The sequence below is a fragment of the Lutjanus erythropterus genome, chromosome 5, assembly GCF_056507025.1.
Source record: "Lutjanus erythropterus isolate fLutEry1 chromosome 5, fLutEry1.hap2, whole genome shotgun sequence".
Classification (NCBI taxonomy): domain Eukaryota; kingdom Metazoa; phylum Chordata; class Actinopteri; order Lutjaniformes; family Lutjanidae; genus Lutjanus; species Lutjanus erythropterus.
The window spans coordinates 15,901,038-15,918,343 of NC_139321.1; the positions used below are offsets into that span (position 1 = coordinate 15,901,038).

The 17,306-nt window shown below is 38.1% G+C and overlaps 3 protein-coding genes across 3 annotated transcripts; all 3 read right to left on the bottom strand.

Annotated features, from left to right (window-relative positions):
- Positions 1–207: 207 nt before the first annotated feature.
- On the bottom strand, positions 208–3,591 carry rab33ba (RAB33B, member RAS oncogene family a). The gene is made up of 2 exons (XM_084718853.1): positions 2,709–3,591; positions 208–1,023 (listed from the first exon to the last, which is right to left on the bottom strand). The coding sequence occupies exons 1-2, from the start codon at positions 2,928–2,930 to the stop codon at positions 523–525; spliced, it is 723 nt and encodes a 240-aa protein (XP_084574979.1). The 5' UTR covers positions 2,931–3,591; the 3' UTR covers positions 208–522.
- Positions 3,592–4,352: 761 nt separating this feature from the next.
- On the bottom strand, positions 4,353–8,728 carry LOC146326590 (saxitoxin and tetrodotoxin-binding protein 2-like). Its single transcript, XM_084718854.1, has 6 exons — positions 8,536–8,728; positions 7,205–7,353; positions 5,969–6,039; positions 5,125–5,238; positions 4,601–4,702; positions 4,353–4,455 (listed from the first exon to the last, which is right to left on the bottom strand). The coding sequence occupies exons 1-6, from the start codon at positions 8,653–8,655 to the stop codon at positions 4,403–4,405; spliced, it is 609 nt and encodes a 202-aa protein (XP_084574980.1). The 5' UTR covers positions 8,656–8,728; the 3' UTR covers positions 4,353–4,402.
- An 888-nt stretch (positions 8,729–9,616) lies between these two features.
- On the bottom strand, positions 9,617–14,840 carry LOC146326591 (uncharacterized). The gene is made up of 6 exons (XM_084718855.1): positions 14,655–14,840; positions 13,031–13,206; positions 12,314–12,381; positions 11,935–12,039; positions 10,699–10,803; positions 9,617–9,773 (listed from the first exon to the last, which is right to left on the bottom strand). The coding sequence occupies exons 1-6, from the start codon at positions 14,772–14,774 to the stop codon at positions 9,757–9,759; spliced, it is 591 nt and encodes a 196-aa protein (XP_084574981.1). The 5' UTR covers positions 14,775–14,840; the 3' UTR covers positions 9,617–9,756.
- Positions 14,841–17,306: the final 2,466 nt, after the last annotated feature.

Sequence of the window (17,306 nt, forward strand, 5' to 3'; positions counted from 1 at the left end):
TCCACCCCTGACAAGTCTGCACGAAGAAATGACATCCTGCCGTCCCGTCAGGTCGTGGTAAAGCCGTTTTGTGAATCCCTTATACATGAATGCCAGTGTGTCTGAATGTTTTCTGCCGCCACAACCCATGAAGATAAGTGAATTGAAACTCGAGTGGTGCAGGCTTGGAACTTAAATCATTATTGAAGGAGGAGAACCGATTTGGAATCTGATTTTTGGCCTCTTGTTCAGGATCATTTCCATGAGCCAACGGTCGATTTTGGCGTTCTTAACAACAACCACACTGTAAATACCCCCAAACCATTTTAAGGTCATTGATAAAGTTGAGCACAAGCGTTGGGAAAAATGCATCCTCTTTTAATGGAGACATTCATCTATGTGCTGTGCTGATCATGAAGCCATTTTGCCTGAACCGTTCTTTCTTCCTAGACCTCTTTCCTCAGCTCCTCCCATCTTCAATCTCTTCGGTCTGGTGCAGCCTCAGGCTTGAGTCGTTTCCTGCTTTCCCTCCGCTTTCCTCCCTCAGCAGCTGCTGCAGCCCCAGCTCCTGGCCCCGTCTCCCCCACCATCCCTCCCCCTGCTCAGGTTGATGGTGCCTACTGATCCCTCGGCCGGCTGGCTCAACACCAGAGGCTTCTGAGACTTCAGCTTGTGGGCCACCGTCATAAAAATAGCCTCGACGTGGTCGCTGTTCCCTCCGCTGTGGTTCCCGTCCCCCTGGCTGTTCGGGTTCTTTGCAGACGTCTCGAACAGGGGCAGGGAGTGAGTGTCGGCGAACTGTTGAGCCACGTCTGTCCCAACTTGGATGGAGTCTTGGAGGTCGCACTTGTTTCCCACTATGATCCTGGGGACCTCCGTGCCCAGCGCGTGCTGCTTGCACTCCTCGATCCATGCTGGGAGGCTGCGGAAGCTGGCCGCGTTGGTGACATCGTAGACGAAGACAACAGCGTGCACGTTGCGGTAGTAGTGCTGTACCATGGACTTCCTGAAGCGCTCCTGACCTGCAGTGTCCCACAGCTGGATCTGTGGGGAGACAGTGTGGAAGTTAAGGGTGCAAATCACATCTTTGAGCAAACAAACACATTTGTTGGCGATAAGAAAAACACAAAATAACTTCAGTAAATGTGTAAATTTAAATAAAACTGTCACTCATTAATCAAAGTCAAGATACTGTTGCTATGCCTGTCAAGCTTCCCATGCAGTTTGCAGTGATAAGAGTGGCAGATTCAATAATCATTGAAAGACAAGGTCTGCAACTCCACAGAGAAGTAAACAAAAGCAGCTTCTCATTTCTGGCCAGCACTCATGGATTTTGTCGGCTAAAATGATGAGTCTCGCTGGCAGATTTCATAAGTGTAGCTGACTAATGTAAGCTAATGCTAATGCTAACTTCTCGAGTCAGCTGAGATGTCTGTTTCCAGCTGATGTTTAAATGTTTGCATCTGAAATGTCTTAAAACAAGAACCCAGTGAAAGTATTTATGTAAAGTTACCTAACAGCTATGTACCTGAAATGATGTTAATGCTAAAAGACTGAGGCTAAAGCTAGCTTACACATCTCAGCAAAAACTTTTAAAAACATCAGTGAGTCAACAAACAATTAGCTAAGCAATGTAGAGTCTGTCCACAGCAGTACATTGCTCAGCTTCCTACACCAGAACTCCGGCTGCTTCTCCAAACTGGGGGCGTCTCATCCGCCATCTACTTCAGGCAGTACACTGACTATGGATGAGCACCTCATACAACCACACATCAAATAATCTGAACTATCCCTTTAAGGGTTTGTACACAGAGGCCAGTGGTGATTGAATCAGATAAGACTATTGCACAGACTATTGATAACAGTTTGTTTTTGTTATGTTTACGTTCAGGCTTGGGGAGTAATGGATTACATGTAACGGGATCACAAAATCTGGATACAAAAACACGGTAACTGTATTCCATTACAGTTACAGATAAGCAAAATCAGATTACAGATACATTTAGGTGTCACTTCAGTGTCATGGCCTCTAATGAAAAAAAAGCTTTACTGGGTGGAAATATAACCATTTCGTGTCCATATATCAATAAATCAATAAATCAATTGTGCACAAATTAATCTATTTTGATAACTGATTAACTGTTTTAAGTCATTATGTTCATTTTAAAGAAGTCAAAATTCTCAGATTTCAGCTTTTAAAATGTGATTTTTTTCTTGTTTCTTTACTCCTCTGACAATAAAACTGAATATCTTTGAGTTGTGGACAAAACAAGACGTTTAAGGACATCATCTTGGACTTTGATCAACATTTTTCACCATTTTACGGACCAAACAACTAGTCGATTAATTGAGAGTTGACAGTTGTTAGTTGCAGCTCTTAAAACACTAATTTAGGCTTAACATTTTCACTGTGGTTTATAGTGAGGTAATCCAAAAGTAACAGAAAGTAATCAAATTACATTATATCAATATTATGATACTAGGATTAGGTTACTGACTACATCTGTAGCAGGTAATTAGTAACTGTCTTAGGATACCTTTGTAAGAAGCCATTCCAACCCTGTTTATGTTCCAGTGAAGCGTTACATCTGTCCCTGCTCTCCCCTAATCCTCGTATCTACATGAGTATGTCATGGCTGTTCTCCATATAATAACAGACACCGGAAACATAAGATTTGCATCTTCTCGGGATTACAGAGGGGTTTTTAATTTGTGTCTGCAGTGCACACCTTGATTTTCTCGCCGTCAATCTCGACCAGCCTCTCCCTGAAGTCCACACCGATCGTGGCCTCGGTCTTCTCGGGGAACTTCCCGGCGCAGAAGCGGTAGGTGAGGCAGGTCTTCCCCACGCCCGAGTCCCCGATCACGATGATCTTGAAGATGCGGGTCCTCGGCGGCGGCAGAGTGGAGCTCGTCAGAGAGCCGGAGAACTCCAGCGACGACTCCGCCATATCACACCGACCGACCGACCTACCGACAGACAGACGGGCAGACAGATAGACAGGCTGGGGGAGTCTTAGGTTACAGCAGCAGCAGCTCGTGCACCAGCTGCCAGTAAAAAGCCTCCACGAGACCAGCTACCGTCCCCTGTCAGAGTCCAGACACACGTAAAGAACACATCGGTCGGTCGGTCAGTTACTGACAGCGTCCACACAGTTTCTTTATGCTCAACATCCCAGTAAACACTCCCTGTCCTCAGCTGTGAAGCCACGTACAGTGTTGTCCAAGGAAGTCTCGCGAGATAAACGTAAAGTAGCGTTCACTGTCCCGTGGGAAAGGACGTAAACCCGAGCTTCAGTAAGATAAACCGTTTATTACAATGTTCAGGCGGTAAATACTGCTCACCTCAGCCTTCAGTTCACCAAAACCACTGACTAACGATATTATTAATTATTTTATTTATGTATGTCATTAACTCCCACTTCAAAATGTTCGCCTCTGCTTTTTGATGTGGTGATTTAACTGGTTAGGTCTCATCTCAAACGATCCTTGAAAGCACCACCGTCACTGACTTGTTCTTAGGATGGATGGATGGATGGATGGATGGATAGATAGATAGATAGATAGATAGATAGATAGATAGATAGATAGATAGATAGATAGATAGATAGATAGATAGATAGATAGATAGATAGATTGGTTTGATGTTTCCCAGGCCAATATATCCCCCAAATTAATAGAAAAAACGACCAAATAATATCTAGAATTAAAAATAAAAATTAATACACAAACAGTAACAATAGTATTGTGGTTTGTGAGAAGGGACGGTTACTCAAATAAAATAATAGGTTTTATCTGACTTAGAAAACGGCAACAAACTGTGCCACGTTCCACACAATTGATCAAAAAAACTAAACAAAAAATAATGATGTTGTAAGGTTGCAGGCGGTTTTTGTTATGATTAAAATACAGATTTGATAGCTGCTTATCTTCTCTCAGCAGAATAATAAGAAAAATATCATGTCTAAGTTGTGTTGAGTGACCGGATGAAGTTGGATAACTAAATAATAATTAAATATTAGTTTATTTTTTTAATTGTATTTAATTATGAATAATTTTTAATGTGTCTAGTTGTGTGGAAAACATCAATCTGGCAACACTATCTGTTCTGAGCTGAGTGCTCATGTGTACAACAGCGACACCTGCTGGTCAAATAACAGTTCAACCTCTGAGAAAAATGACATGAAAATGGAAATCAAATACACTGGTTTCCAAATAAATTGTGTTTGCAGATTATTACTCTTACTATTATTTATTTTATTTTTTATTTTTACTCAGATATCTATAGAAGCCTATTTCTGACAGTGAACACACAAATTTCCCCCTGGTAAGTCATAATCTTGAGATAAAAAGTCAAAATTAAAACACACATATTTATTGTTGTTAGAGTATCTTTAATGAGCATGCATCTGAAAGACATTTGTTATTGTTCAGGTTCTTTAGCCTCGGTGGCATCACTCTGCTCAGCACACAGCTCTGTGGGAGAAAAAGTACAAGGACGACCATTTATGAATAGTAAGACAATCAAATGAATCCAGCAGTCCATTATTCCACCAGAGTTTGTTATAGATTTGAACTGCTGTCACTCAGTATTCAGCACTATGAGCAGTTATAGACAAACCTGTTTGTTTATAGATGAAGTCTGGGGGCAGTTGGAAGCCCAGACACTGGGCCTGTTCCCTGGCTTTGTCCCGCTCTGCCTGCGGCAACGTGTCTGTTTTTTCTGAAAAAAATAAAGATAAAATCAAAGCTACATTTTTAACAGGTAATTAGTAATTGTATCTGAAAACTAAACATATACGTACATGGGCCAAGAAATGAAAAGTAGATCACCAGCTCTTTCTAATGTGACACTAAAGGTTACTTTAAAGCTGCACAATGACATTTTTCTTTATTTTGTTGATTTATCAGGAATTTACTTGGACGAGCAGTGACTGAATCCAGGTTCCTCTCTGTCCTTTTCATTACTCCTGCTTTTTATACCTGTTGGTTTTCCAGAATGTGACAGTAACAAGAGGAGCACATCACAGCAGCTTTAGCTCCTCCCAGGCTCTACCAGCTGCTGTTTACCTCAACCATCACAGCCCCTACACACTTAATTAAGCTTGAGCACAGAAAAAGAAAGTGAGAAGGGGTGCTTCTTACTATAGAAGAATAGATAAGAGCCGTAACTTCCATCTGCTTTAGTAACGATGTAGCGCATCACCAGACAGTCCTCACAGGTATGCAGGAAGTCAACTTTGTGTGTGGTGTTATGAGCTGAGAGGAGTAAGGAAACAGAAAAGTCAGCAGGGGAGAGAGACTGAATAAAACAATCCTGTGCACTGCATGGAGACAATTAGCATCAATAAGGACCCAGTGTGGTCTGCAAAACTGACTGAGTGTTTTTCTCCAGAGCTGTACATTTATCAGTGGATAAACACAGTAATGTTTGGAACAGCATGCAGTTTTAAAGCCTGGTCAAATGATAAGTGGTTTAGTAAATCCATTATATTTTTTGCATTAAGTTTATTTTTGATGAAGTTGGACCCACAAATGCTGAACCTGCAGCAGAGATACTCAACTTGCGACACGTGGACCAAAACTGGCTCCCGACATGGTGCCAGGTGGCCCTTGCGAACATTACATTACTACAGATATGGCAGGCAACTATTAGCTGAAGAGGGTTGAAAGATTTGCAGAAATTAGGATAATTCTGATCCCAGTTTAAACAGCTTCAATATGCACTGATTCAACTTTAAAAATTCCCCTGCTGCCTTAAAAATGTGAGTTGACTGAACTCATTTTAAATAATTAGTTCAAAAGTGTCTAATGATCAAATTCAAATAAATATGAGTTATCAGCATTGTAATGTTAATTCATTTTATCTGATGATAACTGGTTAATTGTTGTCTGCCACATGTCTCTGGCATTGAGTGGCAGTATAGTCTTTGGTTTTTACAAAGTAAAACATTGAAATAACTTTCTTGCTGATATTTGATTGACTTACCGTTATCTATATTTTGGAGCGTGTTTTCAACCACAGTGAGATTGACAGAATAGCGGGTACACCTCTCATCCCTAGGAACACACACACACACACACACACACACAAACACACACACACAAACACACGCACACAAACAGTGTACTCAGTTAATTCAAATGAATCAACCTGAGGTTAGGATGGTTATGAGAGTGTATAAGACAACTGAGGTTTAACAAACCTTGTTTGTTTTTTTTTAAAAACGGTGAGTAATTTTGTTTTCAGAATTGAAATGACGTATGTAAGAAATTACATTACAAGTTGAAAACAGAATAAAATATGTAACAAAAAAGAAAACAAGGCAAAACAACATAAAAGGTGTAAGAAGATGAAGGACATAACAAGACAAAAAATATGCAAAAGATGCAACCAGACAAAACAATGTAACAAGACAAAAACTACATAACAATACATAACAAGATCAAAATGACATAAAAGGTATAACAAATCAAATGGGATGTAACAAAAATGATGTAGAAGATATAACAAGATGAAAATGATGTAACAAGATGAAAACAACATAAAAGATTTAACAAGACCGTAAACGATGTAACAACCAAAATGACAGAAAATATGTAACAAGACAAAAACGCTGCAAAAGAAGACACAAACCATGCAACAATACATAACAAAACCAAAATGACATAAAAGATGCAACAAAGATGTAACTACAGGTAACAACACGTAACAAGTCACAAGGTGAAAATGATGTAACAAGAAAAAAACTATGTAAAAGATGTAACAAGATGAAAACAACATAAAATACATAATTAGAATGAAAACAATGTCAAAGACGTGACAAGAGTACACAAGTCAAGAAACTGAATTCTACTTTTACTAGTCTTTTTTTTAAAAAAACAACTATCTGTACTTTGGCTTGAGTTAAGAATGTGTGGATTTTTTGCCACCTCTCCCTCAGAAAAAGAACATCCATGGGTGAAATTTGATGCTACTTCTAAACTTTGAGTGAAAGTGAAATTTTCTCTCACAAAGTCGGGACTGCCACAGCAGTGGTTTGACGTCGGCCTTTCTCGTGAGCACGGTAACCATTTGACAAGGCCGGACAATTCTGTGGTTTTTGCAGTGATGAATGTATGAAAACGCAGCACAAATGTACCCACTGGATTTGGCGGACTGTCACGTAAATCCAGACATTTATTCACATGACTGTTCAGCAGATTTTTGTTTACCAGCACTTACGCCATGAATGCCTGTTTCATAATGACTGTGTGGTTGTCCTCCGAGTGGACAAATTCAGTCTGGGAGCTGTTGACATTCTTCAGGGTCAGGCTGCGTTGGTCATGGAGGCTCAAAATGTAGGCCTCGTGCTGGATCCACTTCCCAAAGATCTAAAGAAGAAGAAACACTGAAATGAATACTCTGCTGTTGGACGAGGCTTGTACTCAGGCCTCTGCTGCACCAGGCTACATTTAAGGACATCATGGCGACACTGTCTGTCCCTGCAGAGTGTGAAGATCCATTATTAAGTTCAGGGTTGCCAACGGTCATGCTGTGACACACCTTCAGGCCTTCACACTTTCAGTCTCTCACTCTCACGCTGCCCAAACACACCAAAATACTGCAAAGGGACGAAGAGGCCAACAGATTATGGTCGGCATCCAGAGGTGGCAAAAATCCAAGTAATAATAGAGATACTTGTTTTAAAAAAATGGGACTCTTCAATTTCTGTGAAAAAGTACGAGCTCTGAAATGTACTCGAAGTGTAAAAGTGAAAAAAAGACATTTCTACTAGCTGTGTCTGTCCAAAGCTAACAGAACCTCACCTTTTCTCCCCGATCAAGACTCCCTCTCTGTCTGTCTCTGTCTTGTTACGTTTTTTTGTCTTGTTACAAATTTTATGTCTTGTTATGACTTTTTTGTTTTGTTGCGTCTTTCTTTTTTTTGCCTTGTTACATCTTTAGTGTATTTTTTGTCTTGTTAAGCCTTCTATATCGTTTTCATCATGTTATGTCTTTTATGTCACATTTGATGAATGAGTATTTCGCAAATGTTTTTCTAAGGATGTTATAATTTTTGGCTGCTCTGAGAAAAAAATGTGCCTTTTACCTTTAAAACTTTTTGTGAGAAAAAAAAAGGGCCGAAAATCTGTCGTAAATCTGGAGGAAAGTGAGAATTGTGATCCCAGGAATAAACTGCGAGAGAGCAATGAAAAATTGGACTCTACCAAAATGCAAAGCAATCAAATAGTCATAGTAAAGAAACAAGTGAGCCAGTAAGGTGCAAGTAGTGTGGTATCACAATACAGTTATTAGTGTTAAAGTTTCATGTCTACTTAAAAATATGACCGGGTTTTTGTGATGTTTGAGCTACACTGTGGACTGTCTACAGCATTCAAGCATACTATTTGTAAGAACACATTACTGATTTGTTCAGGAAAACAAAATGTTCATATGGGACACTGATCCTGCATGTTGAAGAAAGTGGCTCTGTGACCAGGGTTAAAACAAGAACGTTATTCTGGACTTGTTGACATGGAACACTGTACAGAATAGATACGGAAAGCAGCGTACCGTGTGCAGCTCCTCAGCTGAGAGGCTTTGGGTCAGTGGGACACAATCCTCGGGAGCTGGATCAGCTGCAGTCAGGCTAAGCAGCAGAGCCACAACCCACACCAGGGACTGGAGGGACATGGTGGAAACCTGAAGAAGAAGAAGAAGAAGCAGCACCCTGAGACCCAACTGTCCTGTGAGCCGAGTCAAATAAACCCACAGTTATATGGCCCTGAGGGTGTGTGTGTGTGGGTGTGCGAAGGTTAGATAAATAACAGTACCAAACTCTAATTAAATGCTGAACTGGCACTTGGGGAGCGCAGACCTCTGTTGAGGTCATAGTCCAATGTTATTTCACCTTTTCCGCCAAGTTACATGAAAACTTTCTTATGTTTAGTCAACCTAACCTGACTTCCCTCCTCACACTCTGACATATCTGACATTCAGCCTGCGTTTTCCTTGAAACTATAGCAACCTTTTGACATTTTAATGTGTAAATGTGTTAATGTTACATATTATAGCTATGACTTGAAAACCCACAAATGTTATCTTTCTAAAGGGGACTGTCCCTGGTGTGTGAACAGGATGACACTGATATACACACACCTTGTCACATTTCACATGGAGTCAGTAAAATCAAAAACATTCTTTCTTGTTTTCCCTTTTACTTTCCTTTTCCCCTTTTTCCTTTGTCAATATTTGCGTCCTTCCTTATATACTTTACATCCTCCCCTTTTTCCTTCCTTCCTTTCCTGCTTTAGTTGATCTGACTGAAAGAAAATCCACATAACCGGGCATAATAGATTTTCACATGAAATTAATGAAAGTACACCCCTACGCAATGAATATTATTTTTCTTTTTACTCTAGATACTTTTTGGAAACTTTTTTGTTTTTTTTACCTCTAACACCTGATGAACTTTACTTAGTAAGTCTTTGATTTTAGATTGTAGGATTTGTTGGTTTATTTGACCTGTTCTGACTGGATTAAAAGTCAGTGACCCCTGGAGCAAACCAGCAGTTATTGACCAACATTGCAAAAGACCAACATTGCAAAAGAGTACTTTTGGACAGAATAATGAATGATGATGATGAAGACCCCATAGTGGACAGATTTGTCTTTATTTTTTGTTACAGTATAATGATTACTAAATTTATGAAAATGAAATCAACAGACTGACCAACAATGAAAATAATGGTTAATGTTGTTAGTTCTGTCAGGAAGACTCAGGCTTCTTCTCCTCTACATGGGACAGAGCTCTGTAAAGACAAAGGGGTACAGTTGATATTTGACAACCAAATCAAAATAGGATATCACTTAAACCTGAGCAAATGAAGTCTACAGACAATAGTATCTTAAAGGAACAGGTCAGATTATTTGATGTGGGGTTGTGTGTGTATGTGTGCGTGTGCTTTTCTGACAGGAAACTGCTATAAGACAAATATCACTCTCTTCAAACCAACCAAACCTCCATAGGCAAAATAACTAAATTTACCTCTCACAACATCGGATGTGTTGTCCATCGCTGCCTCAATCTGTTAGTTTGTTTGTGTTTCTGTGTGACTTCTGTGAATCCGAATTATCATTTTAAAACACCTAAGTCACACAAACAGCACAAAGATACTAACAGATTGATGCAGTGGTAGACCAACAAGTCCCAGGCACTGCAATATAAAATTACGGATTTTGCCTGTGGAGTTTGGTTGGTTTGCAGAGAGTGATATATGGCTTAAGTAACGGTGGTTTCCCATTATAAAAGACAGGATGTGGGCCAGTGGTAAAGTGGTGAAAAAAATCTAAATGTAGCGTACACTTTAACTGAGATTAATTCTTCAAGGTGGACTGATTTTAAGTGGCTAAAATGCCTTTGTTGTTGACTCTGTCCACAGCAGTTCACTGCTTAGCCCCTCTCTGCTTCTCCAAACTGGGGCCTAGCCATCCACCTAAACAAGTACTTTTATCGCCTAACCCTAACCAAACTGCAATCATTTAACAACGCAAGCCATGTGTGTAATATCACATGAATTATGTGTCTTATGCAATGTAGTTAACATCCGGTAAGCCTGTCGCTCCACCAGTAATAAATGCCGTTCTGAGAGTAACTGCCGTTCGACCTACTCTGGCGTTTAGGTGTGAGGAATAGTTGGTATCACGGGTCAAAGCGGAGGACTTGTGACTTCTCACCTTTGCTGGGGTCATAGAGAAACCTTGCTGGCTGGGGAAACTGAAGGCATGCAGCTTGTTTCCTGAAGGTCTCCAAGTCAGAGGCTGGTAGAGTCTTACTCCTCCCTGCAGCAGAGATCAGCAGCAGTCAGTCATTCTCATCCGCCTTCCAAGAGAAGCTTTTACTGTTGCTTAGAAAAAGGCCTTTTTCATTATGAGGCCATTATTAATATTATTGGTATGAGCCAGAGGTGGGAAGTAACTAAGTACACATACTGTTATTAGATTATTATTAGAATTCAGTTATCTGTACTATATTTGACAATTAATTTCTTACAACTTTTTACTTTTACTCCCTACATTTGAACACAAATATCTGTACTTTCCTCTCCCTACATTTTTAAAGCAGGCTCGTTACTTAATGCATTTGAGGGGAAGATAAAGACGTTAAAGTCAAAAAAGACAAGAAAAGATGGAACAAGATGAAAAACAGTGTAAAAGACGTAACAAGATGAAAGACATCTATTTTAATCATTTTTAATTATTTTTTAATTAAAAAAAAATATAATTCTGTGATTTCAGTTTCTTAAATGTTAAAATATTTTCTGGTTTCTTTATTCCTCTCCTCTCCGGGTTGTGAAAAATATAAGACATCTGAGGACATCATCTTGAGCTTTGTTCAACATTTGTCAGTATTTTCTGACATTTCATGGACCAAACAACAAAATCAATTGATTGAGTAAATAAAAAAATAATTGATGATTAATTGCAGTCCTAAAAACACTTCATTAGGCTAAATAATTTCACCGTATTTTATTTTACGTTGAGGTGATCTAAATGTAATGAAAAGTTACATTATTTTAACATTGCGATACTTGGATTATGTTACTGACTACATTTTTTTTAACAAGTGATCAGTAACTGTATTGGAATACATTTTTAAAGTAACCCTCCCAGAGCTGGTATTAAGTTCATATGTGTCGATAAACATCCTCATCAAACTCAATCCCTCCTCTCAGTAGTACATTTTTGTCAAAATTATGTCACAATGAAAGATCATTTCATAATTTCTCTAAATTGTAAGCACCTGTGAGTTTTTGAAAGGTATTTAAACCTTTATTGGAGGATATGACATCATATCTGTACTTTCAATAGTAGTACAATAATGTTCTTGTTTAAATCTGTTGTAATAATTCAGTTGGTGTGAATTCATGTCATATGCCACCCAACGTAATACTGGTGACCTCTCGTACCTACCGTATATGTAGAGCGCCTGATAGTCATTTTCTTTGTTGTAGGTGAACATGACCAGACATTCAGAGCAGGTTTGCAGGAACTTCAGGTAGGTTCTGGCAGTTTCAACTGATTAAATCAACAAAAAAGATTCACAATGAGGACTTACTCCTGACAATCCCGAATATGTGTAGATCAAAACTATTCCCTAACTCTTGCTGTTCATCATCCTTGTTTTTACAAGGTGTGATTACAGGTGCACATGTACTCAAGAGGCTCTTGCCTGGTGCCAGGTTGCCATTGTAAATAATAATTTGCTCTCAGTGACTTACCAGGTTAAATAAATAAATAAATAAAAATAAATAAATATCCATCACAGTGTGTCCTTTAAGAGACAACTTACTGTAGAGCTCTAAGGATAAGCCATCGACGATGGTCACATTCATAACAGGTCTGAGGCATCGAAATTTCCTAAAATAAAATCAAATGAAAAGAAACGTCAGTGAGCCTTGTGGGAAAACTTCAACAACCAAAAAAAGAAAAAAAAAAAAAAACAGACACAACTAAAAGTCTACGGTCATGTTAATGCTAACAGCTCTTTTGCTTAGTCAAATTGACCCTTTCGCTGAGCCCCTCCTCTGACGTCGCCAAAGTCAGCTATTGTCCCACGAGGTTTGTATGGCGGCCAGCTTGAATTGGTGTCCATGTGAGTGGTAAATAAAAAAAAATAAAAAAATAAAAAAAACCTCCTGAACCAAACAACATACAAAGAAAAAAAATATGTGATGAAAAGGGAAGATGAAAAAAAAGGTGTAACAAAAAAAGATGTAACAAGCGTAAAAACAATGTAACAAGATGTAAACAGTTGAAAAGCGACCTTAAAAAAACAGCTTTTCACTTTTATACTTTGAATACATTTCAGAGCCTGTACTTTTTCACTTTTACTTGAGTAAAGACGTTGAGTCAGTACTTCTACTTTTAATAGAGTCTTTTTTTACTCAAGTATTTGTACTTGTATTTAAGTTATCAAAGCTTAACATTTATATTTCTCGAGTAGATCAAGACAGCATGATCCACTGTGTGGCAGAAGGAAATAACAGAACGTAAAAAGACAACTTACTCTGGTACTGGATTCGGGAAGGGTCCCTCTGAGTGAGGAACACCCTGTTCTGACAGCAGGGTGCTGTTGTCCGCTGTTCTGTTCAACGTCATCCAAGTACTTTCCAAGTTTTCCAAGATGGAGTTGTAAAGGTCATTGTTGGCAAAGCCCTCGATAAAGATCCACGTGCCCAAGATCTGTTCAGAGCAAAAAACTCACTTACATCAGGTTTCACACCAATGTTACATCCAAAACTGATGTACTGAGTACTGAGTGAATAAAGTTACAGTTTAAGATAACAGATACAGTCAATGGTGGAAAGACTACTGAAAATCTCAAGTACAAGTACTGTTACAATGCTAATATACTACTCCATTACAAGCAAAAGTATGTATTTGTCTAAAAAAAAAAAAAATACTCAGAGTATTAGTTACTTTTAACCGTTTTGTGTGATTTCCTGATCCAGTAGTTGAAAATGCTAACAACTGATTAATCATTAATAATTTATAAGATACAAAGCACATTTTCCCCTGATTTTCTTTGTCTTTTTTTTTATTTTAAGTCAAAGTTTAAGTTTCCTTAGACAACAAATGTATCCACCAGACAAAACAACGTCAAATGAGGTGTAGTTACTGACATTACTATTTATTAAGTACATTTCTAATTGGTTAAGAATTAATAGATTAATAATTAATCATTAGCATATTTACTCCAAATGTGTGCTGTGCGCAGCATTTTGTTTTATTTTTCATTTGTTTGTCACTGTTTTCATTGGCTTGTTTGTGATCAGATCACCTGATTGGCTACAAAAATGCAGATGAAAGGCAGTGGTGGAAAGAGTACTCATCTGTACTCAAGTACAAGTACTGTTACATTGCTAAAATATTACTCAATTACAAGTTAAAGTACTATGCTGAAAACTCTAAAATTTCAGTCATTAATGATTTATACTATACACATAAGATTTTTCCTAATTTTCAATTTATTTCCGTTTTGTTTTTTTGTTTTTTTGTTTGTTTGTTTGTTTGTTTGTTTTTTTGGGGGGGTCATTTTTTCTCATTTTAAGTCAAAGTTTAATTTTCTATATTCAACAGATCTCTCCACCAGACAAAATAATGTCAAATGAGGTATAATTACTGCCATGACAATTGATTAAATATCCTTGAATACATTTACAATTGGTTAAATTCTTAATAGCAATAAATAGATTAATGATTAATCATTAATGTCCTTACTCCAAATGTGTGCTGCCACAGTATTTTGTTTTATTTTCCTTCCATTTGTCTTTGTTTTCATTGGTCCATTTGTGATCGGATCACCTGATTGGCAACAAAAATGCAGATGAAAGGTTTGGATATTCTTTTAAATTGCACTCAGTACTCAACTATGATTTCAAAAGTAACTAAGTAGATCACATGGTGAAATTAATACTTAAGTACAAGTAGAAGTACAGACTTGAAAATCTATTCATAAAATGCTATTGACTAGATTTTTAAGTTTTGGTATTTCCATGATGGCCTTGTGGGCCACATGAACCCTTTCAGTGGGTCGCATCAGGCCCCCGAGCCACATTTTGCCCAGCTTTAATCCAAACAGAATGAGAGAGACAGACAGTGAGACAGTTTGGATGGTAACTGATCCGTACCTGATGAAGCTCGTTCGCTGTCAGGTTCTGGGTCAACTGACTGCAGTCGCCTGTTATCGGTGCCGCCACGCTGATGGACAGCAGAGTGGCGAGGAGAAGGCCCAGGTGTAGTGCAAACATGGTGGACAGCGGCGGGTTGACACTTCAGCGCTTCCCTTCAGAGCTGAAGCCCCTGAGATTTATAGGCAGGCTGTTTACATGTGCACTTGCTGTAGATCAGCGTCATGCAGCTGTAGTTTGCACTGAGTCAGCTGAGACTCCTAATGAAGCGTTTCACAATACAGGAAATTTGACTTGTGCACCATAAACAAACAGTACAAGGTTCGTATATTTTCCCTTTTTACAACAGCCATTTTTGAGAAATCATGTCCTACCAAAATAACAAAAAACAAACAAACAAAAACACCCAAACTTTATAATTTATTACTATCAACATTACAATTTCTTTCTTTTTTCTTTCTTTCTTTCTTTTTTTTTTTTGGTAAAAATGTATTCTCTGTGCCAGAAACCACCCATGTTCCAGATAAGAATTCACAACTTCAGTTATAATACAGTTAAAATGTGCCTTAAGGGTTCCTGTCTCACTTCCTGGTTTACTGGTTTACTGCTCAAGCACTGGTAAACTTTCTAATCAGCAAAAATGAACAAATCCATGTAAACGGGTGCGCTGTAGTTTTCCTGAATAAAAAGCACTATAATGTTTATTGTTCAACCAATTTCAGTGTGGCATGTTATATTAATTCATTCGTGATCTATTTAAAAACAAAAATACACTTTTTCCCTACTTGTTCGAGGCCAGGCAAGGAAAGCTGCGACCATCACAGCTCAGCCAGCACCTCCTGTGGCCAGCCAGTGGCCCGACCTCACTGTGACTGTTTTTGGAGGGCATGGCCGTGGCATGGCGTGGTATTTTGAAGTCTCACCATGAAACACGAAATTGCTTTACTGTAGTATAAATGATCCGATCTGCACCAAACTTCACGTTTGATAACAGTCCTGCCCTGAACATGTCTGCATGACAACATTCTGCAATAGTCAGAGCAAAATGAAATGACATGTTTTAGACTTTGACATGCTCTTCAAAGCATTTGATTAGATTTACAGTAATCATATTGTGAAATGTATCTACAGCATCTTACCAGCTAATTGCTGCCAGTAACGTATTGTAAATATTATAGCATTTCTGTTACAGTGAACACAGACCTTTATGGTGTTTAAGTCTTTCTTGTTGTTAACAGGTTTTAATGGATTGTAAATATAGTTTGAAATCTTGACAAAAATACAGAAAAGGATGTTTTTGTTTAGGAAATTTGCATTTATGTATATAGAATTTGGGCCAGTATAATCAATAAATTTACAATATATGCCTTTCCCTCCATTTTTCTACCACAATTAAAGAAAACAAATATAATATATTCATCAAATACTGCAGCATTTTTGCACAAGAGTTCGTTAATAAATTTTGAAACACGTTTGCATAATCTTTTAAAGAACTGGTTGTATGGTTTCAGGCTGGATTGAAGTTGGTAAAACTTTTGAATAATGTTAAAGGAAAACACTCTAATCTTATTAGTCATGAAGTATTTGTGAAGCAATGACCAAACATTTATCCAAGGAGTATTCTTAGCTAATTACTTCAAACTGTAATGACATTGTGTCACTCTGAATAGTGAATAGTTCTATTATTATTCTTACAGGGTGGTGAGAAACAAATTCTTCTTCAAGGGGTATCAAGAGGTTTAACCAAAGAAACAGTGACAGGAAATGTGAAATGAGAAACAAATTAATCATATTCCATAAGGTAACCTTCTGGGGTAATCAGCTGTCTTAGAAAAAATACATTTCTATCAAACCAATTCATTAAAAAAACAAAAACAAAAAACACTCTTATTTTTATACAAAACATCACCACTGATCCAAATATAATATAATATATTAAACTCTATGCCAGCTGCAATGTAAGTGTTTGACCACTGGGTGGCATTAAATCACAATCTGAATATTTTTAATGGCCCTGTGCCGTTTTCCTAACTTTTATTCAACATCATTATCATCATTTTAAACCCAAGCAGCATAAAACACTAACAATAAATATAAAACAAAACACAAAACAAATGGCATATGGTTGCAATATTGATTGATGGTTGATTTATTTAGACTGGATTTTGATAGTATTGTCCTTTGCTAGTTATTTCATTATTCTAATTATTAATTAGTATTATTTTGTCTCTCAGTTTTATATATAATATATATACATATTACTGTGTATTACTGTGTATGTATATATACATAATTAGTTTGTAATGGTGTGCAACGAAAAACTACGCGTACAAATCTCACGAGAGTCTCGCAAATCAGGGTTCCCTTCTAGACATGACCTCAGCGGACTGTGGATTTATCTGACCAGTCCTCTACTGGTTTATGTATATTGGTACGTTTTAATACCAATTTTAACCGGAACTACCGACAAGCTCTCGACTTTGTTCGATGTAGTCTCCTCTCACGAACACCAAATTAGACGGCTTCACGACTATTTAAGTCAGTGGCAGTTCACTCTTCGGCAGTTGAAGACAAACGGACTACAACTCCCAGAGAGCAATCGGGCGGCGAGGTGGAACGCAATGCGCCTGCGCAGAGCAAACGGTCGCGCGA